Genomic DNA, 27,306 nt, shown 5'->3' with positions numbered 1-27,306 from the left:
TTGTATGGAATGAACACTGTTTAAGGAATTATATGGCATAGCTCCTGAAATGTATATCAATTTTGTCATTATCTGGATATTTGGTTTTGGTCAAGTCACCAACAGTCTCTGAATATCACATAATATGGCCTTATATTCTTGCTCTACTTGTTTAAATTGCAGTTCTTGTGAATCTACAATCGATATATCTTAATATAATGCTTTTCTGTACAATAAAACATGCTGGTTACAACCAGCATACACACTCACTCTTGGAAACATATATGTTTCTATGTAAATGATGTGTACATAAATGGTGATAGAATTTTGAAGTCTGTTTGTTTCTGTAGGGGCTAATGCAGAACGCTCAACAGATGCAACTGCACGTGGCATAATAAAGGGACAATTTAAGACACAATCAGGAGAACTCTCTGGTAAGAATAATATTGAAAATAAAATATTTCACATTTATTTTTCATCTTTGGAGTTAAATTAAGTGTGGAACTTAAAGAACAATAGTACCTTGAGGTTACTATTATATGGAGAAAAGTTTTGATGAAAAGCCTTCTTTAATTAGTTAACTTACTTTGTGAAGTACAGACATACTTTGGACATATTTTGTGTTTGGTTCCAGAGCATTGCAATACAGTACTAGCACAATAACAAGTCACAAATTTTTGGTTTTCAAAAGTGTACAATAGCAATAATTACACTATATTGTAGTCTACCCTGTGTGCAATGGTATTTTATCTACAAAAGAAAATAATACATATCTTTACTTAAAAATACTTTATGGCCTCAAACTGCTAATAATCATCTGAGTCTTCAGGGAATTGTAATCTCTTTGCTTATGGAGGGTCTTATTCCAATGTTGATTGCTGTTAATGGATCAGACATATGGATACCGAAGGTTGGGGTAAATGTGGAAACATCTTAAAATAAGACAATAGAGTTTGCCACATCAGCTGACTCTTCTGCTCTTTGATAAGTTCTCCATAGTACGCAATGCAGATTGATAACATTATCCTCACAGTAGAACTTTTTCTAAAAGTGGAGTAGTACTCTCAAAGCCTGCCACTTTTTTTCTGCTAAGTTTAGGTAATGTTCTAATTCCTTTGTTGTCAATTTGACAATCTTCCCAGCATCTTTTTAAGAGTAAATGCCATCTCAAGTAACCATTTTCTTTGATCAGCCATAGAAGATGATCCTTATCCATTAAAGTTTTATCATGAGATCACAGCAGAAATCAAGGCTAGGGTTCTTCAGGCTCCACTTATTATTCTAGTTCTCTTGCTATTTCCACCACCTCAACAGTTATTTCTTTGATGGAAAATTTGAACTTTTCAAAGTCATTCAGGAGGGTCTGCATCAACTTCTTTCAAACGCCTGTTACTATTGATATTTTGATCTTTCCCATGAATCACAGGTTTTTTTAATGGCATAGATCACAATGGATCATTTCCTGGATGTATACAACTTACTTTACCCAGAACCATCGGAGCAATTGCTATGTATGGTAGCTATGGCATTTTGAAATGCACTTCTCATATAATAGACTTGAAATTACTCAACATTACTTCTCTTCACCCATGTGCTTCAGAATGGATGTAGGGTTGGCTGGTGTGAAACACCATTAATCTCATTGGTCATCTCCATCAGAGCACTTGGGTAACCAGGTGCCTTGGAAATTTGCAGTAATATTTTGAAAAGATTATTTTTTCCCGAATGGTAGGTCTTAATTAATGGGCCACATATTCAGTAAGCTATGTTGTAAGCAGACGTGCTATTATCTGAGCATTTTTGTCCTAATTATAGTGCAGAGGCACAGGAGTTTGAATATAGATCTGAAGAGTCAAAATTTTTTTAGAATGTCAAATGAGCATTAACTTCAAAATAAACTCATCAGATGCATTAAGTCCTAAAAATGTGGTGTGCTTATTGTTTGAAACTTTAGAGGCAGTCACTGACTTTTCCTTATAGCTATGCAGCTTCCTATTGCCATTGTCTTCAAATATAAGACTACTGTATCACCTTTGAAAACCTGTTGTGTGGTGTCACCACTTCACTATCTTAGCTAGAATTTCTAGGCACTTTGCTCTGGTTTCTCCAGGAGCAGCTGCAGCTTGACCAGCACATTTACATTTGTGGAGATGGTTTCCTTTTTCAAAATACTGAAACAATCTCTATGAGCTTCCAAGTTTTTTCTGCCACTTTCGTAGTATTGAAGAGAGTTAGGGTATAGCTCTGGATTAGGCTTAGGCTTTAAGCAGTGGTTCTCAACCTTCTGGCCCTTTAAATACAGTTCCTCATGTTATGACCAAACCATAAAATTATTTTCATTGCTACTTCATAACTGTAATGTTGCTACTATTATGAATTGTAATGTAAATATCTGATATGCAGGATGGTCTTAGGCGACCCCTGTGAAAGGGTCGTTCGACCCCCAAAGGGGTCGTGACCCACAGGTTGAGAACCGCTGCTTTAAGGAATGTTGTGCCTGACTTGATCTTTTCTTCAAACCACTATAATTTTCTTTATGTCAACAATAAGTCAATGTTCCTAGCTTAACTTTCTTGGGATTCCTGGAGTATGACCTTTACTTTCCCTCAAGAAAATTTCGTGCCCTAACCGGTTTGGCTCAGTGGATAGAGTGTTGGCCTACAGACTGAAAGGTCCCAGGTTCGATTCCGGTCAAGGGCATGTACCTTGGTTGTGGGCACATCCCCGGTAGGGGGTGTGCAAGAGGCAGCTGATCAATGTTTCTCTCTCATCAATGTTTCTAACTCTCTATCCCTCTCTCTTCCTCTCTGTAAAAAATCAATAAAATATATTTTAAAAAAGGAAAAAAAAGAAAAGAAAATTTCGGGTTCACCCAACCTGGCTTACTGCCACAAGAGGCCTAACTTTGGGCCTATCTTGGCTTTTGCCATACCTTACTTACTAAACTTAATCTTATCTAGCCTTTTATTTAAGGGAGAAGTGAGAGAATCTTCCTTTTCCTTGAAGACTTAGAGGCCAATGTGGGAGTATTAATGAGCCTAATTTTAATTGTGGTGTGTCTCAGGGACTAGTGAGACCAACAGTAAGGGAAAGAGATTATAATGATAAGTCAGTGGAGCAGTCAGATAAAGGACAACATTTATTAGTTAAGTTTGTCAGGTTATATGGGCATGGTAAGAGGCACTCCAAAACAAATATAATAGTAACATAAATTATCCCTGTTTGCTTACCACCATAACTGTATTATTATTGAAAATGTTTGAAATATTGTCAGAATCACTAACAAAGCCTCAGTAACACATATGAGCAAATGTTGTTGGAGAGATGGCCCCAATTACTTGCTTGATGTGGGGTTTCGATAAATCTTCATTGTGTAAAAAATGCAAAATTTGCAAAGAAAAATGAAGATATGATGAATATATTACATCAAGTAGATGGCATGAAACAAGAGATAAAAATCAATGTGGAAAACCAAATGAAAATTCTGGAGTCAAGATGGAAACTGAGTAAAATATAAAAAAATCACTGGAGGGGTTCAAAGGAAGACTTGACAGGCCTGAAGAAAGAAACAGCACCCTTCAGGTACTGGGACTACCAGAAAGAGAGAAGAGAGAGAAAGCTTAAAATTTTGAGTGGTATTCAATGAAAGTTATTAGTCCACATACACATCCAAGCTCAATGGAATCTAAGTAGAATGAACACAAATTAATCCACAGCCAGACTCACTATGTTAAAAATGTTGAAAGATGAAGAAATAAACATCAGGTTATGAGAAAGAGAAGTAAATCAAGTGAGCAGGTGACTGACTGAGCATCAGAGACTATGGAGGCCAGAAAGCCTGGGGTATAAATTGCCCAAGTGCATAAGAAACCTGACAACTAGGAATCCTTTGTCAGGGAAACTATTTTCCAAAAATGAAGGTGAGATAAAGACATTATCAAATAAATAAAAATGAGAGAATTCACTGGTTGCAGACCTGTTAGACAAGGAATACTAATATTAGAATGTCTTCTCACACATTAGTTTGAACCCACACAAAAGAAATAGAAAATAAGTAAAATTCAAAATAATCACTCAAAATAATTTTAGAATTACAGAGGCCATGTAATGCATTTGTGACTTTTTTAATTGTTTTAAAAGGAAATTGTATAAAGTAGTAAGTAAAACATATATTGTTGGTATTGTAACCTAGAGACAAATGGTATATATCAAAAAAGTAGTATAAAGGAGATAGTGATCATAAGGATGAATTAGAGTAAGAAAATGACACTAGATCCACAGGAAGCACATAAAATACCATGGCGATAAATAAGACACATATATAATGAACACTCTAAATATATTCTTCCTTAAACTTTGTCTCTCAGCTTCCTTAACAGGTACTGTTTCATAAAGGTATAGTTATAGCAGCATTTTCAACAATGCTCTTAATATGCATACATGTAACATGTAATACAGTACCAGAAAAATGGGAAATAGTTAATAAAACTGTATAGCAATCTCAAGTCTATATTTCCCAGCATTTATTTTGTATAAATTAGAGGCTTATACTAAAGGGTGACTATACTTGATTGTGGCATAACCATCTGATAACCATTGAATAGTCATTTATATGGAAATACTATAGAGTAATATGTTATGTGTTTTTTAATAGCATAAGTAACTTCAAGAATGATAGGATTTTTTAAAAGGCTCAAAAGCAATGGTAGGATTTTGTGAAAAACAAAAATTGTGCTTCTTAATAGATAGAGGTTTCTCCACCACATGCCATTTTTGCACACAATGTTAAAGCCAATCTGCCCTTAAGGGTTAATCTCATTGTCTTCATGATTATCTAATTTTTTTGCTCCCTAAATTTCAATGAATTAATTCTTCTAATTGTGTTTGTTGAAGGAAGACCAAGAAATAACACAGGCCTGCTAAGGTTGTCCTGTCATGTGTTGCTATAATTAAAGTTACTTTAATGAATGTCATAAATTATTGTGGCAAAGTTGTTCTGTCCAATACTGTGTGTCTTTGTCTTTGCCATTGACGCCCTTTCTGAAATTCACCTCTGCTTAGATTGCTGTAGTGGTATGTTTCTACTGGCATGGTGATAATCATGTGTTCAGTAATTTCCCCAAAACAAGGCTTCCATTCCATCGTGTTTACATCCTGGCAAGTTTTCATGTCAGTTCCATTTGATGTGGAACAATATTTATGTATTTATTTATTTATTTATTTATTTACTTATTTATTTATAGAAAACTTTACCCAATACATGATGCTTTCTGCAAGATACAAATTTTAAAACTAAATATCGTTATAGTTTTTCTGTCATTGGGCCTAGAGAGTAGTTTCCAAATCCAGCATAATGTGAAAATCACCTAAAGACTCAAATGGAAAAGAACACAATACCAATGCTCACATTACTGAAAATTAGCCATTTTTCCTCCCCAACTAGAAGGTATACATGCTTGTAAGACTTGAGAGGGTGTAAGCTTTACCTCTGTCCACAAATTACCTGTCATTATTTTCCAATGCTAGCTAATGTCTAACTGCTTTACACTTGCATAATAAGAAAGAGAATGAGGACATGGATATATTCAGAAACAGTTCTAAGAATTTCTGCCTCACAGTAGGGTTCTGTGATTATGAAGACCATTGTTTGCAACCTGACCTGGGGAAAACTATTTGAATCTGTCCAATTAGGTTTATCTTTGCAATACAAATGTGTTTTTGTTATTGTTTTTACACAAGTTATGATATTAAATTCAGCTCTCGAGGATGATTTGAATTTGCAAAAGAATTTGTATGTTATGAGAAAAGACCCAGTTAAGGAATTATGACACATCAGTTTGTGATTGAATTATGTCATTAGCTGGATATGTCATTTGGTCAAATCACTGAACATTTATAAGCTTCAGTACAATGAGACTTATGTGATAGCTAATGGCTCTAACGATTTTAAGGTGTTTATTTCAGACACACAGGTATTTCAGTTTAATCCTTTTCCTGTGATAAAAAGGCTTATATAAGGAGAGTACTAGACAAAAACACACTTATGCAAGTACACACATCAATACACATGTTAATATTTGCCTTACAAAACTGTTTTTAAAATGCTTATTTCTATAGAGACTGATACAGAATACTTATCTGATGATTTCAGAAGAATTATAATAAAGGGGGAAGTCAAGACACAATCAATGCACCAAGCTGGTAAGAACAAGAATATTTCAAGTCTATTTATTGTTCATTTATCTTCTCAGACATTTATTTAAGTTTACACCTTCAATTACCACAGTAGCTATATGTTATTTGAAATAATAAAACATCTCCATAATTTCTTTCTGTAATGAGTAGAAAACTAGCAGCTACCATCAGTGAGTAATTAGATACATAATATATGATTTAGAACTCATTTGTTAAAAGTGATCCCATAAAACTCCAATGATAACATGTGAGCTTAGACTGTGCTTGATGTAAGCCTTTGAAATGCCATTTTACTCACTTTTTTTTCTCAAACCCAAATAGTTAGTTGCTTTGTATTTGAAAATGCAGAGATGCTACCTAATGAAAGGTATTAGAACAGGAATTTAGAAAATAGATATTGCATTGTTTATGAATACTCTCCATGGAATTACACTGTCAGGCAAATTTCTAATATCTCAGGTGATGGTGCGACCTTCAGTTTGTTTTTGTTTTTTTTGTAATAGAGTTTAGAGTATAAATTATTGCTTCTTTTTCTAGCAGATCAGTGACTAACACACTTTGTCTCCATCTTTGACATGGTAGGAAAGGAAATAGGTAGGTTAAGGGAGCAATCAGGGAAGGAGACAGTAAAAGAGAGGCTTTAAAAACACCAGTCATGCAGAGGTGAGGTGCTCATGCCCAAGTTCATGCCCTCACAGGAACAACACTAGAAGCTTGGCTCTGCTGGGAAGGGCACTTCGGTAAAATATGATAGTCCAGCCTCATAAATCATTAAATTACTACACACACAATGACAATAAGCCTTCAGATTTGCCACAATACATTGCTTAAAATATTGCAGATTTTACCAAAAAATGTATGAGACATTCAAAGGAACAGCAAGTGTGAACTCTAAACAGAAGAACAGCAGACCACAAAAACACTTTGTGTCTATTCCAGTTGTAGGTTTTTCAATAATTTATAAATATTTTAAGTAAAAAACTCCATGTTTAAAAGAAAAAAGAATATAGATGCAAGTTCTCATCAAATAAAAATGTCAGTAGAGACATAGAATGATATATGAAAAGAAAAACACTGATGATTTTTGCATTGAAATTCCAATAACTATTAGGTAAATTACACTAGAGGGGCTCAGGAATATATTGGAGTTGTTGGAAGAAAGAATTCCTACACTTAAAATAATGGAAAATGTAAAATTAGAAAAGAAAAAAATGGGTCAGGGAAAGCATTGGAAGAAATAATGGTTGAATATTTTCAAACATATTCAATGATAAATATCAATCTGCACATCCAAACACAATGAAATCTAAGTAGAGTAAGTACAATGAAATCTACAACCAGACCCATCTTGGTAAAAATTATGAAAGCAGAGAAAATCATAAAGCCCACAAAGGCCAAAAACTTATCATGGAAAAGAGAAACTTGGTAACATGAAGAGCTGCCTTCTTATCACAAACTGTAAGGGCCAGAAGGGAGTGGGATGGCATATTCAAAGGGCTAATAGAAAACACTGTCACCAAGAAGGTTATTCCTAGCCAAACTATCTTGCAAAGTGAAGATGACAAAAAGATATTCTCATATTTCAAAAAACAAAACAAACCAGGAATTTGTTTGCCAGCAGACCTGCCGTAACAGTAATAGTCAGGCAAGTTGTTTATGTTGAAAGTAATTGACTACAGGCAGTAGTTTGATTCCCTCCTTAAAAGGAGCATAGGTTCAAGGAATTATCTAACTCCAAAAGACTGCATGGATTCATGTTCTGTCCCCATTATTGTTGCAAAAGACAATGCATAATCAAAATGCATATAATTGTATTGTGCCTATAAAATGTGGGAAAGGAATACATTCCACTGTAGCAGCACAAAGGATATGTGTAGGAGTCATAATGTATTTCAGTAAGATGTTGCAGCAGATGTAACCTCAAATGGGCAGTAGTAAATGAAGAGAACACAGAATCATAAATAAGAAGACTAATATAGGGAGAGAAACCAAGATGGCTGCATAGGTAAACACCTGAAATTGCTGCCTCGCACAACCACTTCAAAACTACAACTAAAGACAAAACGGACATCATCCAGAACCACAGGAAGGCTGGCTGAGTGGAAATTCTACAACTAGAAGGAAAGAGAAAAGCACACTGAGACTCACAGAGGAGGTGCGGAAGTAAAGTACAGAGGTACGAAGGCTCCAGCACACGGAAAGGGGCTGGCAACGGAGGACGCCAGTGTCTTTTGCAATCGGGAGGGAGGGGGGGAGGCACAAGCTCCCCATGGCCCTGACTCCAGTTCTGGGCGAGTCTCTGGGGACCCAGACTCATACGGGGAGAAACTGGACTGTCTGACAGTAGGCGGAACTTGAGGGTGGCTTTCTCTCAGAGGTGCTTGCAATGATTACTGGGACACTGAGACCCGGGACCTCTTTGGGAAGGACTGATGATCAGCCATAGCTGCTTGCTCTACCCTGTTGATTCCCTGAGACCCCGCCCCACCCAAGCTGTGTGCAGAGGCTTTTGCATATGAATGGGCTGGCCCTTTGAGATCTAAAATTACCTAACAAACTGCAGCTGGGTCAGAAAGACCCAGAACATCCAAAAGAAGGCCCAAGGCCCAACAGCAGCTTCCATTGCTTCACAGCTGGGCCTCATCTGGGCACCTCCAAAACCCAAACAAGGAAGAGGAACCTGCAGATCTCCATAACTCCTGATGGGTAGCCTCAGGAAGAGGCTAAATTAGCACCTCCTTAGAGATCCAAGAGCCTGTGTACCAGTGGTCAGATTGGGACCATCCAGATTACAACCCCTCAGATCCATAAGGGACACACTCAAAGGACAGACTCAGTGAGCACCAAAGCCCCACTGAAGCAAGTCTTGCCCCAGAAGGGTGTCTTCAGCACAGAAGTTCTCCCACTGTAGACAGCTGATTCTCACAGACAATTGGCCTGGAGGTCAATTCCTCCCAGTGATACCTACAACAATCAAGGCTTAACTACAACAAGACTGTGCACACAGCCCACGGAGGTGTGCAATAATAGTGTCCACCTCAGGTAATTGTGGAGGCTGAGCCACTGGTCCCTATAGGACACCTACCAGAGAAAGCCACTCTATCAACACAGGGAAGCATAAAAAATGCAGAGACAAAGAAACAGATCACAAATGACAGAAATGGAGGAAAGCAAACTACTGAATATAGAGTTCAAAACCACGGTTATAAGGTTTTTCAAGAATTTTCTAGAAACCACCGATAAATTTAGTGAGACCCTCAAGAAATCTAGTGAGATCCTCAAGGATATGAAAAAGGACCAACTAGAAATTAAGCATACACTGACTGAAATAAAGAATAATATACAGAGATCCAATAGCAGACAAGAGGATCCCAAGAATCAAGTCAAAGATTTGAAATATGAAGAAACAAAAAATACCCAACCAGAAAAGAAAAATGAATAATGAATCCAAATATATGAAGATAGTGTAAGGAGCCTCTGGGACAACTTCAAGCATACCAACATCTGAATTATGCGGGGGGGTGGGGGGGGGGAAGAAGAGAGAGGGCAAGATATTGAAAACTTATTTGAGGAAATAATGACAGAAAACTTCCCCTACCTGGTGAAAGAAATAGAGTTACAAGTCCAGGAAGTGCAGAGAATCCCAAACAAAAGGACAGTGAGGTTCTACTTTACTAGGTACATCCCTAAAGAACAAGTGTGCATTTAGTATCAGCCTGGAAGTAATTTTATTATCATAATTTCTCTGGGATTATTTCAATTTGCATAAGAGAGAATTAGTATGGAATGAACACTGTTTAAGGAATTATGTGGTATAGCTTCTGAAATCTATATCAATTTTGTCATTATCTGGATATTTGGTTTTGGACAAGTCAGTAAAAGTCTCTGAACATCAACATAATATCGCTGATATCCTTGTTCCATCTGTTCCAATTTATATTTTTGTGAATCTATAATTCATATATTTCAATATAATGCTTTTCTGTACAGTAAAACATGCTAAATACAATCCGCATACACATTCACTCTTGGAAATATATATATATATTCCTACATAAATGCCGATATAGTGGGTTTTAAAGTCTGTTTGTTTCCATAGGAGCTAATGCAGAACACTCAATAGATGCAACTGCACGTGGCATAATAAAGGGACAACTTAAGAAACAATCAATGGAGCTCCCTGGTAAGAAGTATTTTTTTAAAAAAAAATATTTCCAGTTCATTTACCAACTTTTGAATTGAATTAAGTGTTGAACTTAACAAAATTACCTATATGTTGCTATGGATAATTGGAATTGCAAGCTGAGGGTTTTTTTTTTTCCGGGGTCATATCTTATGATGCGGAAGAATGATCACCGTAGACCAGACAATTTAAGCAAAAGGCTGAAAAATTTATTGCAAGTAGATTCAGACTCCCTGCCTGGGAAGGATGCCCAAATAATGGGTTTCCAGTGAAGCTAGTAAGTCTAGAGGTATATATGTGCGCCAAGCCTCCTCTATATCTACCTGTTACCACCTGATTGATTCCCTCATTGATCTTGCCCAACAATGGACCTGAACTTTTCCTGTACCTACAGGTCAGTACACCTTGCTGCTGCAGGCCCTCCCTTGGTTACACAGGCCATCCATTCTGAGTTAAAAAACACTCTATTATTTCTGCATGTTTGTTTTCTGTTATTAGGTTTGCTCAAACTGCTCTGTCTACCCCTACCTATGTTCTATGTGCCTTTGTTTTGAACTGAACTCCTGCCATGTCTGCCTGCATGTCAAGCTAACTCCTCTCACTATACATGGAGAAGAGTTTTGATGAAGAAAGCTCCTTTAGTTAACTTCTTTTGTGAAGTATAGGCATATTTTGAACATATTGTGGGTTTGGTTCCAGAGCATTGCAATACAGTGACTAGCACAAAAACAAGTCACATGAAATTTTGGGTTTCTAAGAGTGTACAATAGTGATGAGTACACTATATTGTAGTCTACCCTGTGTGCAATTATATTTTATCTACAAAACAAAATAATACATATGTTTAATTAAAATACTTTATGGCTTCAAACTGCTAATAATCATCTGAGCCTTCAGTGAATTGTAATCTTGTTGCTGATGGAGGGTCTTACCCCAATGTTGATGGCTGCTGATGGCTAAGACTGGTGGTTGCTGAAGGCTGGAGTAAGCTGTGGCAATTTCTTAAAATAAGACAATAGATTTTGCCTCATCAACTGACTCTTCTGTTCATGGATGAATTCTCTGTAGGATGCAATGCTAATGTTTCATAGTATTACACCCACAGTAGAACTTCTTTTAAAATTGGCCAAGTCACTAAAAGTCTCTTTATCAGTTAAATTTAGGTAATCTTCTAAAACTTTGTCGGCAATTCAACCTTCTTCCCAGCATCTTTTCTAAGAGTAGATTCCATCTCAAGAAACCACTTTCTTTGATCATATATAAGAAGATGCTCCTCATCCATAGAAGTTTTATCATGAGATCACAGTAGAAATCCAGGCTGTACTTCTACAGGCTCTACTTATTATTCTAGGTCTCTTGCTATTTCCACCACCTCATCAATTATTTACTTGATGGAAAACTTGAACTTTTCAAAGTCATTCGGGAGGGTCTGAATCAACTTCTTTCAAATGCCTGTCACTATTGATATTTTTACCTCTCCCGTGAATCACAAGTTTTGTTAATGGCATAGGTCATAATGGTTCATTTCCTGGATGTACACAATTTACTTTACCCAGATCCATCGGAGCAATTACTATGTATGGTAGCTATGGCATTTTGAAATGTACTTCTCATATAATAAGACTTGAAATTACTCAACATTACTTCTCTTCACCCATGTGCTTCAGAATGACATAGTGTTGGCTGGTATGAAACACCATTAATCTCATCGGCCATCTCCATCTGAGCATTTGGGTAACCCGGTGCCTTGTCAATTTGCAGCAATATTTTAACAATATTCTTTTTTTCCTGGAAGGTATCTTTTAACAGTGGGCCAAAATATTCAGAAAACTAGTAAGCAGATATGTTGTTATATTGGCATTGTTGTACTCATTGTAGTACAGAAGCAGAAGAGATTGAACCCAGATCTGAAAGGTTCAAGCATTTTTGTAATGGCAAATGAGCACTGGCTTCAAAATAAACTCACTAGAAGCATTAAATCCTAAAAATGTGGTCTGTCTGTTGTATGAAACTCTGGATGCAGTCACTGACTTTTCCTCTCTAGCTATGCAGTTCTTACTGCCATCTTCTTCAAATATGTGGTTACTGTGACACCAATGAAAACCTGTGAGGTAGAGGTTCTAGGTACTTTGCTGTGGCTTCTCCAGGAGCACCAGCTGCTTCCCTTGCACCTTTACATTTATGAAGATGGCTTCATTTTTCAAACCTCCTGAAACAATCTCTATGACCTTCAAACCTTTTTATTCAGCCCTCATAGAATTGAAGAGAGTTAGGGTTTGCTCTGGATTAGGTTTAGGTTTAAGGGAATGTTGTGAGTGGCTTGATATTATATATAAACCACCAAAATTTGCTCCATGTCAACAATAAGTCTGTTTTGCTAGCTTATCTTTCTTGTGATCCCTAGAGTAGCACTTTTTAAAAAATATATATTTTATTCATTTTTTACAGAGGAAGGGAGAGGGATAGAGAGTTAGAAACATCTATGAGAGAGAAACATCAATCAGCTGCCTCCTGCACACCCTGTACTGGGGATGTGCCCGCAACCACCGTACATGCCCTTGACCAGAATCGAACCTGGGACCCTTCAGTCCGCAGGCCGACGCTCTATCCCAGCACTTTTACTTTCCTTCAAAAACTTTTTCTTTGTGTACACAACAAGACTTACTGCCATAAGAGGCCTAGCATTGGGCCTATCTTGGATTTTACCATACATTATTCACTAAACTTTATCATATCTAACTTTTTGTTCAAGGGAGAGGTGAGAGACTCTTCCTTTCCCTTGAAAATTTAGAGGCCAATGAGGAATTATTAATGGGCCTAATTTCAATATTTTTGTGTCGCAGGGACTAGGGAGGCCAAACATATGGAAAAGAGACAGTAATGGTGAGTGGAGCAGTTAGATATAGCAAAACCTTTATTGGTGTCATTTGTCTTGTTACATCGGCATGGTATGAGGAACTCTAAAACAATAATAATAGTAACATCAAAAACTGTGTTTGCATATCACTGTAACAATTGCAGTACTAATGAAAATCTTAGAAATAGTGTGCAAATAATCAACATGGGATCCAGAGACACAAGGTGAGCAAATGCTGTTGGAGATAGGACCCCAATTATTTGATTGATGTAGGGTTTACAAATATCTGCATGTTATAAAAAATATAATATTTGCAAACAGTAATGAAGGTATGATGATTATATTACATCACATAGATAGTATCAACCAAGAGATAAAAATTTATGTAATAAAACAAATGTAAATTCTGGAGTTGAAATTGAAATGAGTAAAATAGAAAAATTCACTAGAGGGTTGAAAGGAAGATTTGACAGCCTGAAGAAAGAACCAGCACACTTCAGGTATTGGGAATACCAGAAGGAGAGCAGAGAGAGGAATGAGCAGTAAAAATATTTGAAGAAATAAAGCTGAAAATTTTGAGTGGTATTCAATGAAAGTTATTAATCCACATGCACATCCAAGGTGAATGCAATCTAAGTAGAATGCACACAAAGTAATCCAAAACCAGGCCCACTATGTTGAAAATGTTGAAAGATGGAGACAAACAGAAGGTTATGAGAAAGAGAAATGAGTCAGATGAGCAGGTGACTGACTGAGCATCAGAGACTATGGAGGCCAGAAGATATGGGGTGTAATTCCCAAACTGCATAAGAACAATCTGTCAACTAGGAATCCTTTGTCAGGGAAACTATTTTCCAAAAATAAAGGTGAGATAGACATTCCCAAATAAATAAAAAAGGAGGGAATTCATTGGTTGAGGACCTACGAACAAGAAATACGAAAGTTAAGGACATCTTCTCACTTAGCAGTTTGAATCCACACAAAGGAAATAAAAAATAAACAAAATTTAAAAATATCACTCAAAATAATTTTAGAATTACAGAAGGCCACGAAAATGCATTTGTGACTTTTTTCTTAATTGTTTTTATTTATTTATTTATTTATTTATTTATTTATTTATTTATTTTACTGGGCATTGCACTTTTTTTATTGTTTAAAGTTTTACAAATAGTACTACATATGTCTCCTTTTTTCCCCATTGACCTCCCCCCAGCTTCCCGTACCCCCCAGCATATGCCCTGCCCCCTTCCCCCAGTGTCTTGCTTCCATTGATTATGCTTATATGCATGCATACAAGTCCTTCGTTTGATCTCTTACCTCCCCCAATCCTCCCCTGCCTTCCCGCTGTAGTTTGACAGTCTGTTCGATGCTTCTTTGCCTCTGTATCTATTTTTGTTCATCAGTTTATAATGTTCTTTATATTCCACAAATGAGTGAGATCATGTGGTATTTATCTTTCTCTGACTGGCTTATTTTACTTAGCATAATGCTCTCCAGTTCCATCCATGACGTTGCAAATGGTAACAATTCCTTTCTTTATACAGCAGCATAGTATTCCATTGTGTAGATGTACCACAGGTTTTTAATCCACTCATCTGCTAATGGGCATTTAGGCTGTTTCAAAATATTAGCTATTATAAATTGTGCTGCTATGAACATAAGGATGTATATATCCTTTCTGATTGGTGTTTTTGTTTTCTTGGGATATATTCCTAGGAGTGGCATTACTGGGTCAAATAGCAGTTCCATTTTTAATTTTTTGAGGAAATGCCATACTGTTTTCCACAGTAGCTGCATCAGTCTGCATTCCCACCAGCAGTGAAGGAGGGTTCCTTTTTCTTCACATCTTCTACAGCACTTGTTTGTTGATTTGTTGATGAAAGCCGTTCTGGCAGGTGTGAGATGGAACCTCATTGTTGTTTTGATTTGCATCTCTCGGATGTTTAGTGACTTTGAACATGTTTTCATATGTCTCTTGGCTTTCTGTATGTCGTCTTTTGTAAATATTTCTCTCTTCTCTGCATCCAGCGTGGCTAGAGAGTGGTCTGGTTTCTGAGTAGGGACAGCTGGGGATTGAGAAAATGAAAGAGACAGACACAGAGATGGAAGGAAAAAGCTGTGGCTGGGTGTGACCACTGTCCTCTGATGGAAAGATAGGGACAGGGACCCAGAGCCAATACAGGGTGTTTATTTTATACAGCAAAAAAACAGGAAGTTTTACTCAAAGTCAAGACAAAGGAAATTATGTGCATTCTTGGGTGGGCCCCAGTCATATTCATTCCTGGTGCTTGGCTGGATTTAAATAACAAAACCCACCCCCTGGCACCTGGGCTGAAGGTCAAGCTGACAACACTCCTGCCTTTTGGCAAAGCATATTTCCAGGATGTGGCTTTACCAAAGCCACTGGATTCAGCTGACAATAATTAAAGAAATGCCCATGTGCCTTCCCAGGAGCTCTCTACACTCTTTCAAAAACTGTCTATCTAGGTCCTTTGCCCATTTTTTTGATTGGATTGTTTATCTTCCTTTTGTTAAGTTGTATCAGTTCCCATAAATTTTTTAGATTAAACCCTTATTGGAGATAACATTGGCAAATATGTTTTCCCATGCAGTGGGCTTTCTTGTTGTTTGGTTGATGGTTATTTTGCTGTGCAGAAGCTTTTTACTTTGGTGTAGTTCCATTTGTTTATTTCCTCCTTGTTTCCATTGCCCTTGGAGCTGTGTCAATATAGATAATGCTACAACATATGTCGAATATTTTGTTGCCTACGGCTTCTTCTAAGATTTTTATGGTTTTCCATCTTACGTTTAAGTCCTTTATCCATTTTGAGTTTATTTTTGTGTATGCTGTAAGTTGGTGGTCTATTTCATTTTTTTACAAGTATCTTTACAATTTTCCCAATACCATTTATTGAAGGGACTGTCTTGTCTCCATTGTAGCTCTTGCCTCCTTTGTCAAATATTAGTTGAGCATAATGGCTTGTGTTGATTTCTGGGTTCTCTGTTCTGGTCCGTTGATCTATATGTCTGTTCTTGTGCCAGTACCAGGCAGTTTTGAGAACAGTGGCTTTGTAGTAGAGCTTGATATCTGGTATTATGATCCCTCCAACATTGTTCTACTTTCTCAAGATTGCTGCAGCTATTCGGGATCTTTTTTTATTCCAGATGAATTTTTAGAGAGTTTGTTCTAGGTCTTTGAAGTATGCTGTTGGTATTTTATTGGATATTGCATTGAATTTGTAGTTTGCTTTAGGTAGTATGGACATTTTAATGATGTTGATTCTACCAGTCCATGAACATGGTATATTCTTCCATTTGTTCATGTTTTCCTCTATCTCTTTTCTCAGGATCCTAAAATTTTCTGAGTACAGGTCCTTTATATCCTTGGTTAAATTTATTCCTAGGTATCTTAATTTCTTTGTTGCAATGGTAAATGGGATTGCTTTTTTAGTTTCTCTTTCTGTGAGTTCATTGTTGGTGTATAGAAAAGCCATGTACTTCTGGGTGTTAATTTTGTATCCTGCTACATTGCCGAATTCATTCATTAAATCCAGTAGTTCTTTGATGGAGTCTTTAGGGTTTCCTGTGTACAATATAATGTCATGTGTAAAAAAAGACAGTTTTACTTCTTCTTTTCCAATTTGGATGCCTTTTATTTCTTCTTCTTATCTGATCACAATGGCTAGTATTTCCAGTACTATGTCGAACAGGAGTGGTGAGAGTGGGCATCCCTGTCTTGTTACTGTTCTTAGGGGAAATGGTTTTAGTTTTTGCCCATTGATTATGATGTTGGCTGTGGGCTTGTCATATAGAGCTTTTATTACGTTGAGGTATGATCCTTCTAGTCCCACCTTGCTGAGAGTTTTTATCAAGAAAGGGTGTTGGATTTTGTTGAATGCTATTTCTGTATGTATGGATATGATTATATGGTTTTTATATCTCAGTTTATCTATGTGGTATAGTACGTTTCTTAATTGTTTTTAAATGAAACTGTATGAAGCAGTAGGTAAAACATATATTGTTGTGACTATAACCTACAGACAAATAATAGTATACCTCAAAAAGTAGCATAAAGGAGATGGTGATGATAAGGATGAGTTAGAGTAAGAAGAAAACACTAGATGCACAGGAAGCACATAAAAACCCAAGATGGTAAATAAGATTGTTATGTAACAAACACTCTAAACATATTATTCTTTGAACTTTGTCTCTCAGTTTCTTTAAAAGGAATAGTTTCATAAAAAATTATTATAACAGCATTTTCAGCAATGCCTTTGTTATGACTACATTTAACATGTAATACAGTACCAGAAAAATGGGAAATAGTTAATAAAACTGTATAGCAATCTCAATTCTATATCTCCCAGGATTTATTTTGTATAAATGTAAAGCTATATTAAAGGGTGACTTTGCTGATTGTGGCACAACACTCTGAACTATTAATAACCATTACTAGTCTTTCAATATGGGAATATTGTACAGCATATATATTATATATATATATATTATATATATTATATATATATATATATATATATATATATATATATATATATATTGATTAGGTAACTTAGAAAAGAATAAAAATTTTTTAAAGGCTCAAAAGCAATGGTAGGATTTTGTGAAATAAGAAAATTATGCCTCTTAATAGATTATAAGTTTCTCCACCACATATATCTTTTGCTCACAGTATTAAAGTCAATCTGTCCTGAAGGGCTATTCTTGTTGCCTTTCTGATTATATAAATTGTTTTGTTCTCTATTCAAATGAATCAATTCTTCTAATTGTATTTGTTGCAAGAATACCAAGAAATAACATGTCTGCGAAGGTTGTCCTGTCATGTGTTGCTATAACTGATGTCACTTTCACAAATGTCATAACTTATTGTGGCAAAGTTATCCTGCCCAATCCAGTGTGTCTTTGTCTTTGCTAATGATGCCCCTTCTGGACTTCACCTCTGCTTAGATTGCTATGGTGGTATGTATGTACTGCCATGGTGATAATCATGTTCATGCTAAAACAATGCTTACAGCCTATAATGTCTGCATCATGTAAAGTTTCTGTCTCAGTTCTATTTACACTGAAACCATTATTATTATTATTATTATTATTATTATTATTACTATTACTATTACTATTACTAGAGGCCCAGTGCACAAAAATTTGTGCACTCGGGGTGGGGAGGTGCATCCCTCAACCCAGCTTGTGCCCTCTCGCAGTCTGGGACCCCTCAGGGGATGACCACTTGCTGGCTTAGGCCTGCTCCCCAGGGGATTGGGCCTAAGATGGCAATCAGACATCCCTCTGGCAGCCCTTGGGGGATGTCCACTTGCCAGCAGGGAGCAGACTTAAGCTGCAGTCAGACATCCTTAGTGCTGCTGAGGAGGCAGGAGAGGCTCCCACCACCACCGCTATACTGGCAGCCATCAGCCTGGCTTGTGGCCGAGCAGAGCTCCCCCATGTGAGAGCACACTGACCACCAGAGGGCAGCTCCGACATTGAACGTCTGCCTCCTGGTGGTCAGTGTGTGTCATAGTGACCAGTAATTCCCAGTCTTTCTACTGTTAGGGTCAGTTTGCATATTACCCTTTTACTATATAGGATAGAGGCCTGGTGCACATGTGGGGGCCGGTTGGTTTGCCTTGAAGGGTGTCCCGGATCAGGGTGGGGTCCTGCTGGGGTGCCTGGCCAGCCTGGGTGAGGGACTGATGGCTGTTTGCAGCTGGCCACACCCCCTTCAGAGTGGGAGTCCCCACTGGGGTGCCTGGCCAGCCTGGGTGAGGGACTGATGGCTCTTTGCAGCTGGCCATGCCCCCTTCAGGGTGGGAGTCCCCACTGGGGTGCCTGGCCAGCCTGGATGAGGGGCTGATGGCTGTTTCAGTCTGGCCACACCCCCTTTAGGGTGGGGGTCCCCACTGGGGTGCCTGGCAAGTCTGGGTGAGGGGCTGAGGGCTGTTTTCTGGCTAGCAGGAGACTGAAGCTCCAGCCTCTCCTTTTTTTCTTTTTTTTATATTCTGGGATTTATTTACCTTCTATAATTGAAACATTGTTGCTGTCACTGGCGCTCCCAGCTCTGAGGCCGAGGCCGGCTGAAAGCAGGTATCTGGGGTTTGTTTAGCTTCTACAATTGAAACATTGTTGCTTCTGGAGCTCAGAGCCGGGTCGCGGCAGGCGGGGAACCTTGGCTTCCTCCATCACTGGAGCAAGCAAACCTCCTGCTCACTTCAGCTGCGTTGCTGCCGGCCGCCATCTTTGTTGGCAGTTAATTTGCATATCTCCCTGATTAGCCAATGGGAAGCATAGCAGAGGTACAGTTAATTACCCTTTTTGTCTTTTATTAGATAGGATTATTATTCCAGAAAAATTTACCCAGTAGGTGATGCAGTGTCACCATTCTAATTATTTTTTCTGCAGGATGCATGTTTTAAAACTAAATTTCACAATATTTTTTCTGTCACTGGCCCTAGAGAGTAAATTACAAATCCAGCAAAAGGGAAAAACCACCTAAAGACTCAAATGGAAAGGGACACAATTCCAATGCTCACATGACTGCACATCACCTATTTTCCCTCTCCAACTAGAAGGTCTACATCAGCAGTTCTCAACCTGTGGGTCCCGCCGCCTTTGGGGGTCGAATGACCCTTTCACAGGGGTCGCCTAAGACCATCGGAAAACACATATATAATTACATATTGTTTTTGTGATTAATCACTATGCTTTAATTATGTTCAATTTGTAACAATGAAATTGGGGGTCACCACCACATGAGGAACTGTATTAAAGGGTCGCAGCATTAGGAAGATTGAGAACCACTTGTCTACATGCTTTTAGACTTGAGAGGGTATTAGCTTTACCTACGACCACAAATTACCTGTCCTTATTTTCCAATGCTAGCTATTCCCTGTTTTACATTTATATGACAAAAATACGGAGAGGTCATGGATATATCCATGGTCAGGTTTAAGAATTTCTGCTTCACAGTTTGGTTCTGTGACTATGGTGATCATTGTTTTCAACCTGAGTAGTGGAAAAACCTTCCCAACAAGGTTTAACCCTGCAATATACATGTGGTTTTTTTTTTACACATGGAAGTTATGTTATTAAGATAAGATCTCTTTGATATTTAATTACAAAGAATTTTTATGTTATGAGAAAAGACCCTGTAAAGAATTATGAGATATCAGTCTGTAATTGAAATTTGTCATTAGTTGGATATGTTACCTTGGTCAAATCACTGAATATGTGTAAGCCTCAGAACAATGAGACTTATCTAATGGTTAATCACTAACAATTCGAAGGTGCTTATTTCAGAAACACAGATACTTCAGTACAATCCTTTCTTGTGATAAAAATGATAATAAGGGGAGCACTAGTCACAAACACATTTACACACAGAAACCAAGACACACACACATCAAGGCACATAGTTTAATATTTGCCTTACAAAACTGATTTAAAACTGTTTATTTCTATAGCATCTGATACAGAATACTTACCGAGCAATTTCAGAAGAGATAAAATAAAGGGGGAAACCAAGAAACAATCGTTGCACCAAGCTGGTAAGAACAAGAATATTTCAAGTCTATTTATGGTTTATTTATTGTCTCAGAAGTTTATTTAAGTGTACATTTTCAATGACCACGGTAACTAAATGTTATTTGACATAATAAAACAGCTCCATAATTTCTTCCTATAATGAGTAGAACTCTAGCAGTTACCATAAATGGGTAATTGGATACATAATATATGTTTTAGGACTCATCTCTTTAAAGTCATCCACAAAAGTCCACTGCTTTTGTGAGCTTGACATGTGCTTGATGGAACCCTTTTAAATGACATTTTGCTCACTTTCTTTATCAGATACAATTCATTAGTTGCTTTGTATTTGCAAAAGCAGAAAAGCTACCTTATGAATGGGATTAGAATTGGAATTTTAAAAAAAAGATTTTACATTGTTTATTAATTTCCTCCATGTGATTACACTATCAGGCAAATATCTAGTATTTCAGGTTGTGTAGTATCCTTTAGGATTTCTTTTTAATGCAGATTAGAGTATAGTTTACTGCTTCTTGTCCTGGCCGACCAGTGCTTAATACACTTTGTCACGATCTTTGACATGGTACCAAAGAAAGTAGGCAAGTCAAGAGATCAATCAGAGAAGGAGACAGTAAAAGAGAGGCTTTCAAAACACCAGTCATTCTAAGGTGATAGTGTCCATGCCCTGAGAGGAACAACGCTAGAAGCATGGCATTGCAGGGAAGGACATTTCAGTAAAATATGAAACAGTCCTTCTTCATCACTCAATAAATGACCAGGCACACAATGACAACAAGCCTCCCAATTTGGGGGAGAGGGCAGACACAGTATTCAGGTTTGCTACAATATATTGCCTAAAATGCTGAAGTTTTACCACAGAATATATGAGACACTCAAAGGAACAGCAAGTGTGAACCCTACAAAAGAGAAAAGCAGGCCCCAAAAATTCTTTGTGTTTATTCCAGTTGTAGGCATTTCTATAATATATAAATATTTTAAAGACACAATCCCATTTTTAAAAAAAGAAAAATAACATAGCAGCATTGAATAAAAAATATCAACAAAGTGATAGGTATATGAAAATATAAACACTGAAAAAGTTATTAGAATGGCATTTTAAAGACTTCCATCAAGCATATTCCAAGCTCATAATAGCATTGTATTTCTGTGGATCAGTTTAAATAAATGAGTTCTAAAAAATTTGGCATTGGAATTCCAATAACTATAAGGCAAAATGCTCTGGAGGGGCTCAGGAATAGATTGGTATTGTCAGAAGACAGAATCTCCATGCTTAAAACAATGGGAACAGTGAATATAGAGCAGAGAGATAAGGAGCTGGAAAAGCATTGGAAGAAATAATGGTTGAAATATTTTTAACATATTCGATGATAAATATCAATGTGCTCATCCAAGCACAATGAAATCTAAGTAGAATAAGTACAATGAAATATACAACCAGATCCATCTTGGTAAAAGTTATGAAGGACAGAGAAAATCATAAAACCAACAAAGGACAAACAACTCATCATGGAAAAGAGAAACCTGGTAACATGAAGAGCTGCCTTGACATCACAAACTGTCAGGGCCAGAAGGGAATGGGATGGAATACTCAGAGTGCTAATAGAAAACACTGTCACCAAGAATGTTATATATAGCCAAACTATCTTTCAAAGTGAAGGTGACAAAAAGATATTCCCAAATTTCAAAAAACAAAACAAACACAAGGGATCTGTTGCCAGCAGACCTACCTTAACAGTATCAGTCAAGTAAATTGTTCATGTTGAAAGCAATTTGGCTTCAGGCAGTAATTTGATAACCTCCTTTAATGTATCATGGGTGCAAGGAATTAAGTAATTCTGAAAGACTGCATGAATGCATGTTTTGTCTCCATAGTTGATTAAAAAGGCAATTGTGCCCTCACTGGTTTGGCTCAATGGATAGAGCGTCAGCTTGTGGACTGAAAGGTCCTGGGTTCAATTCCAGTCAAGGGCATATGCCTGGGTTGCTGGCTCAATCCCCAGTGGGAGGCGTTCAGGAGGTAGCCAATCAGTGATTCTCTCTCATCATTGATGCTTCTATCTCTCTTTCCCTCTCCCTTTCTCTCTGAAATAAATAAAAATATATTAAGAGAGGAAAAAAACGGCAATTGCTTAACCAAAATGTATATCATTGTATTGTTGTGCCTTTAAAATGTGGAAAAGGAATACATTCCACTATGGCAGCACAAAGGATAAGTGTGGGAGTCACAAAGTATTTCAGTAAGATGTTTTAGCAGATGTAACCTCAAACGTGCAGGAGAAAATGAAGAAAACCCAGAATCATAAATAAGGAGACTAATATAAAAGAACATTGTAAATATATACTTTCTGTTCATTCTTCTCTTAATTTCTTCAGAGGACACACAGTTATATAAAAATAAGTATAACACATAACTTTATATCATAGACATATTCAGCACCATTGTTCCCTATTGTCAGCAGTTTTAATTGGCCCAGTTTCTGTTATTTATGGTCAATCACAAAAAATATATATATCAAATGGAAAATTCCAGAAATAAATAATTCATAAGTTTTAAATTACGCATTATTCTTTGGAACATGGTTAATCTCATGCCATTCCCCTATATCATGCCCAGAACTTAAATAATCCCCTTTTGCAGCTTATACCCGCTGAGTACACTACCTGCCTTTTTGTCACTCAGTAGTCTTTTCTGTTATTACACGAGTAAGCACTGTCATGGTATCACAGTGCTTGTATTTAAGTAAACCTGATTTTACTTCATACTGGCACCAATAGACAAGAATAATGATGCTGGCAGTTTGGATGTGCCAAAGGGAAAGCAAAAAATTTATCATAAATAAGTATGTATAGGAATGTTCATAATATATTTAGGGCTTGAGACAAACCACAGTTTCAAGCATCCATCCACTGGGGGATCTTGGAATGGATCCCTCAATAATAAGGTGGGCCTGCTGTGTAATAATAGCACAAAAAGGGGAAAGAGGTAAAAGAACTATATTGGATAGGCTGTTCAAGATATCTCTGAAAATTATTTCGAATCTATCTGAAGTGGATTCTAAAGTGATCAATTTGGGTAGTTACAAAACTCTGAATATAAATTTTAAAGACTCATTGAATTTCACACTTTATATAGGAAAAATGTATTGTATGCTATACATTTGCTAAAATAGCTATCTGAACTACAAATAGTAAGAGATTAAGGAAGATTTAAAGCAATGGAAAGATATTTATGGGAAGAAAGTTTTGATTCTTACCATATTATAAATTTCTCCCCTCAACTGCTATTTTGATTACCTTCCGCTTATCTTAGTATACTTTACATACTTGATTCTTCTGTCTTGGTGTTTCTTACTTATACCTATTGGAGAAAGACCAGAGCAGGTAAAATATATTGGCTAATGTTGCCCAGTGTTGTGTTGAAGCTTTCACAAAATCTATCTAATCAATTAGTGAAGATTTGTTCTGCACAAAATGAGCTATTTGTTTAGTTTGTTATTGACCCCAGCTGGATCACTCTCTGTAAAGAAAGTGGTATGGTATGTATTGGCTGGCAGAGTCATAGTGTAACCTTTTATATTTTTTTATGGGCTCAGGCATTACTTCAAAGCAAGAAGTCTGCTGTGCAGTGTCAGGACCATGAGATCTTCCCAAGTACACTTGCAGAATCCACTAGAACTGACTTCCACTCCATACATTGTTGGCCCTGAAGTCCTTTTTAGTTCCTGAATACAATTTATCCCTCCCACAATACTAATTTCTATTTAAAACCTTCCATGCATTTTTATGTCACTGGAAAAACTTAATAGTTGCTAATTATAGGAAAAACTTTGAATCATATAAAAACTCTGGTGGAAATGGATCCAACCAGTACCATGGTACTACTGCAAACTTATAACTATTTCCTTCTTGCATGTCACAAAGTCTTCATGCCAAAGGATCCTCAGAAAACATTTTTCTCAATCTAATCAATGTCTTTTTGTTCTCTTAATCACTGACATCTATACGGTTTACAGTTATAAAACCCAAAGGGAAATTAAAATTTTCCCTATTGAGTCAAGTATTTCTGTGACTATACAATCTATTCTTTGCAACTTGCCCTGTGGTAAGAATCAAATGGACAAACAGTATTGTTCTACTTCATGAGGTACATCCTTAAGAAAAAGTGTGTACATTTAATATAATCCTGGAAGTAATTTTATTATCATGACTTCTCTGGGATGATTTCTATTTGCATAAGAGAGAATTTGCATAGAATAAGCACTGTTTGAGGAATTATGTGGCATAACTTCTAAAATGTATTTCAATTTTGTCATTTTCTATATATTTGATTTTGGATAAGTCACTAAACATCTCTAAACATCAGCATAATATGGCTGATATCCTTGCTTCATCTATTCCAATTTAAGTTCTTGTGAATCTGCAATCCAGATATTTTAATATAATGCTTTTCTTAAAAAAAAAAAACAATACATGTTCGTTACACCCAATATACATACACTCATGGAAACATATATTCCTATATAAATTATTTATATGTAAATGATCATATGGTGTGTTTTTAAATCTGTTTGTAATGCAGAAATCCCAGCAGATGCAATAGCACATGGCACAATAAAGGGACAACTCAAGCCACAATCAATGAAACTCCTTGGTAAGAAAAATTAATTATAAAATCTGATATTTCAGGTTTTTTATCCTCTTTTGAATTGAATTAAGTGTGTATATTTAAGAACAAAAGTATCTACAGGTTATTATTACATAGAAAAAAAAAGATTGATGCATACCCTTCTTTAATTAGTTAAATTCTTACATTCAGTACAGGCATACTTTGGAGATACTTTGTTTGTTTCCAAGGCATTTCAATAGAGTGACTATCACAAAAAGCAAGTCACATGAAATTTTTAGTTTCCAAGAGTGTATAAATGTGGAGAAAACCAAGATGGCGGCATAGGTAAACATCGGAGTTAGCTGCCTCGAACAACCACTTCACAAATACAACTAAAAGACGGAATGGACATCACCCAGAATCACAGGAAAGCTGGCTGAGGGGAAATTCTTCAACTAGAAGGAAAGAAAACAGCATATGAGACTCAGAGGAGGCGCAGTGCGGAAAATACAAAGGTGCGGAGGTATGCGCAGAGCGGGCTGGTAGCTGAGGGCACGGTTGTCATTTTCAATCGGGAAGGAGTCTCAGATTCTGAGCTCCAGTTCTGGGCAAGTCTCTAGGGACCCAGACTCAAATGGGAGAAGAGGGACTGTCTAGCATCGGTCGGAACACGAGGGCAGCTTTATCTCCGAGGTTTGCAGCAGTTGCTGGGACTCTGAGAGGCAGAGCCTCTGGGGACAGGACTGAGAGCAGCCATAACTGCTCTCTTCGCCCGCCCTGTTGATCCCATGCAACCCGCCCCGCCCAAGCCCTGCGCAGAGCCATTTGCTGGATAGCCTCAGGCAAAGGCTAGATTAGCACCTCCCTGGAGGACAGAAGTTTTCCCACTGCAGACACAGCTGATTCTCACAGCCAGTTGGCCTGGAGGTCAAATCCCCCTAGTATTAACTACAACAATCAAGGCTTAACTACAACAAGACTGTGCACAAAGACCACTAGGGGGTGCACCAAGAAAGCATAAAAAATGCGGAGACAAAGAAACAGGACAAAGCTGTCAATGGAGGATATTCAGTTCAGAACCACACCTTTAAGGTCTCTCAAGAACTGTCTAGAAGCCACTGATAAAGTTACTGAGATCCTCAAGAAATCTAATGAGACCCTCGATGTTATGATAAAGAACCAAATAGAAATTAAGCATACACGGACTGAAATAATGAATATTATACAGACTCCCAACAGCAGACCAGAGGAGCGCAAGAATCAAGGCAAAGATTTGAAATGTGAAGAAGCAAAAAACACCCAACCAGAAAAGCAAAATGAAAAAAGAATCCAAAAATACGAAGATAGTGTAAGGAGCCTCTGGGACAGCTTCAAGTGTACCAACATCAGAATTATAGGGGTGCCAGAAGATGAGAGAGAGCAAGGTATTGAAAACCTATTTGAAGAAATAATGACAGAAAACTTCCCCTACCTGGTCAAAGAAATAGACTTACAAGTCCAGGAAGCACAGAGAACCCCAAACAAAAGGAATCCAAAGAGGACCACACCAAGACACATCATAATTAAAATGTCAAGAGCAAAAGACAAAGAAAGAATCTTAAAAGCAGCAAGAGAAAGAAACTCAGTTACCTACAAGGGAATACCCGTACGACTGTCAGCTGATTTCTCAACAGAAACTTTGCAGGCCAGAAGGGAGTGGAAAGAAATATTCAAAGTGATAAATGCCAAGAACCTACAACCAAGATTACTTTATCCAGCAAAGCTATCATTCAGAATTGAAGGTCAGATAAAGAGCTTCACAGATAAGGAAAAGCTAAAGGAGTTCATCACCACCAAACCAGTATTATATGAAATGCTGAAAGGTATCCTTTAAGAAGAGGAAGAAGAAGAAAAAGGTAAAGATACTAATTATGAACAACAAATATGCAT

At 37.2% G+C, this 27,306-nt stretch overlaps 1 protein-coding gene across 1 annotated transcript in view; it reads left to right on the top strand.

Annotated features, from left to right (window-relative positions):
• LOC118669953 (coiled-coil domain-containing protein 7-like) overlaps positions 1–27,306 on the top strand; it is a 208,737-nt gene that overhangs the window by 638 nt on the left and 180,793 nt on the right. The window contains exons 2-5 of the mRNA XM_036336624.1: positions 330–413; positions 6,097–6,180; positions 10,274–10,357; positions 20,690–20,773. Coding sequence (XP_036192517.1) covers positions 330–413; positions 6,097–6,180; positions 10,274–10,357; positions 20,690–20,773 — 336 coding nt within the window. The remainder of the gene's footprint in view (positions 1–329; positions 414–6,096; positions 6,181–10,273; positions 10,358–20,689; positions 20,774–27,306) is intronic.

The sequence above is a fragment of the Myotis myotis genome, unplaced genomic scaffold, assembly GCF_014108235.1.
Source record: "Myotis myotis isolate mMyoMyo1 unplaced genomic scaffold, mMyoMyo1.p scaffold_m19_p_1, whole genome shotgun sequence".
Lineage (NCBI taxonomy): Eukaryota > Metazoa > Chordata > Mammalia > Chiroptera > Vespertilionidae > Myotis > Myotis myotis.
The sequence above is the reverse complement of the archived record's forward strand: the minus strand, read 5'-3'. Positions and strand labels throughout refer to the sequence as shown.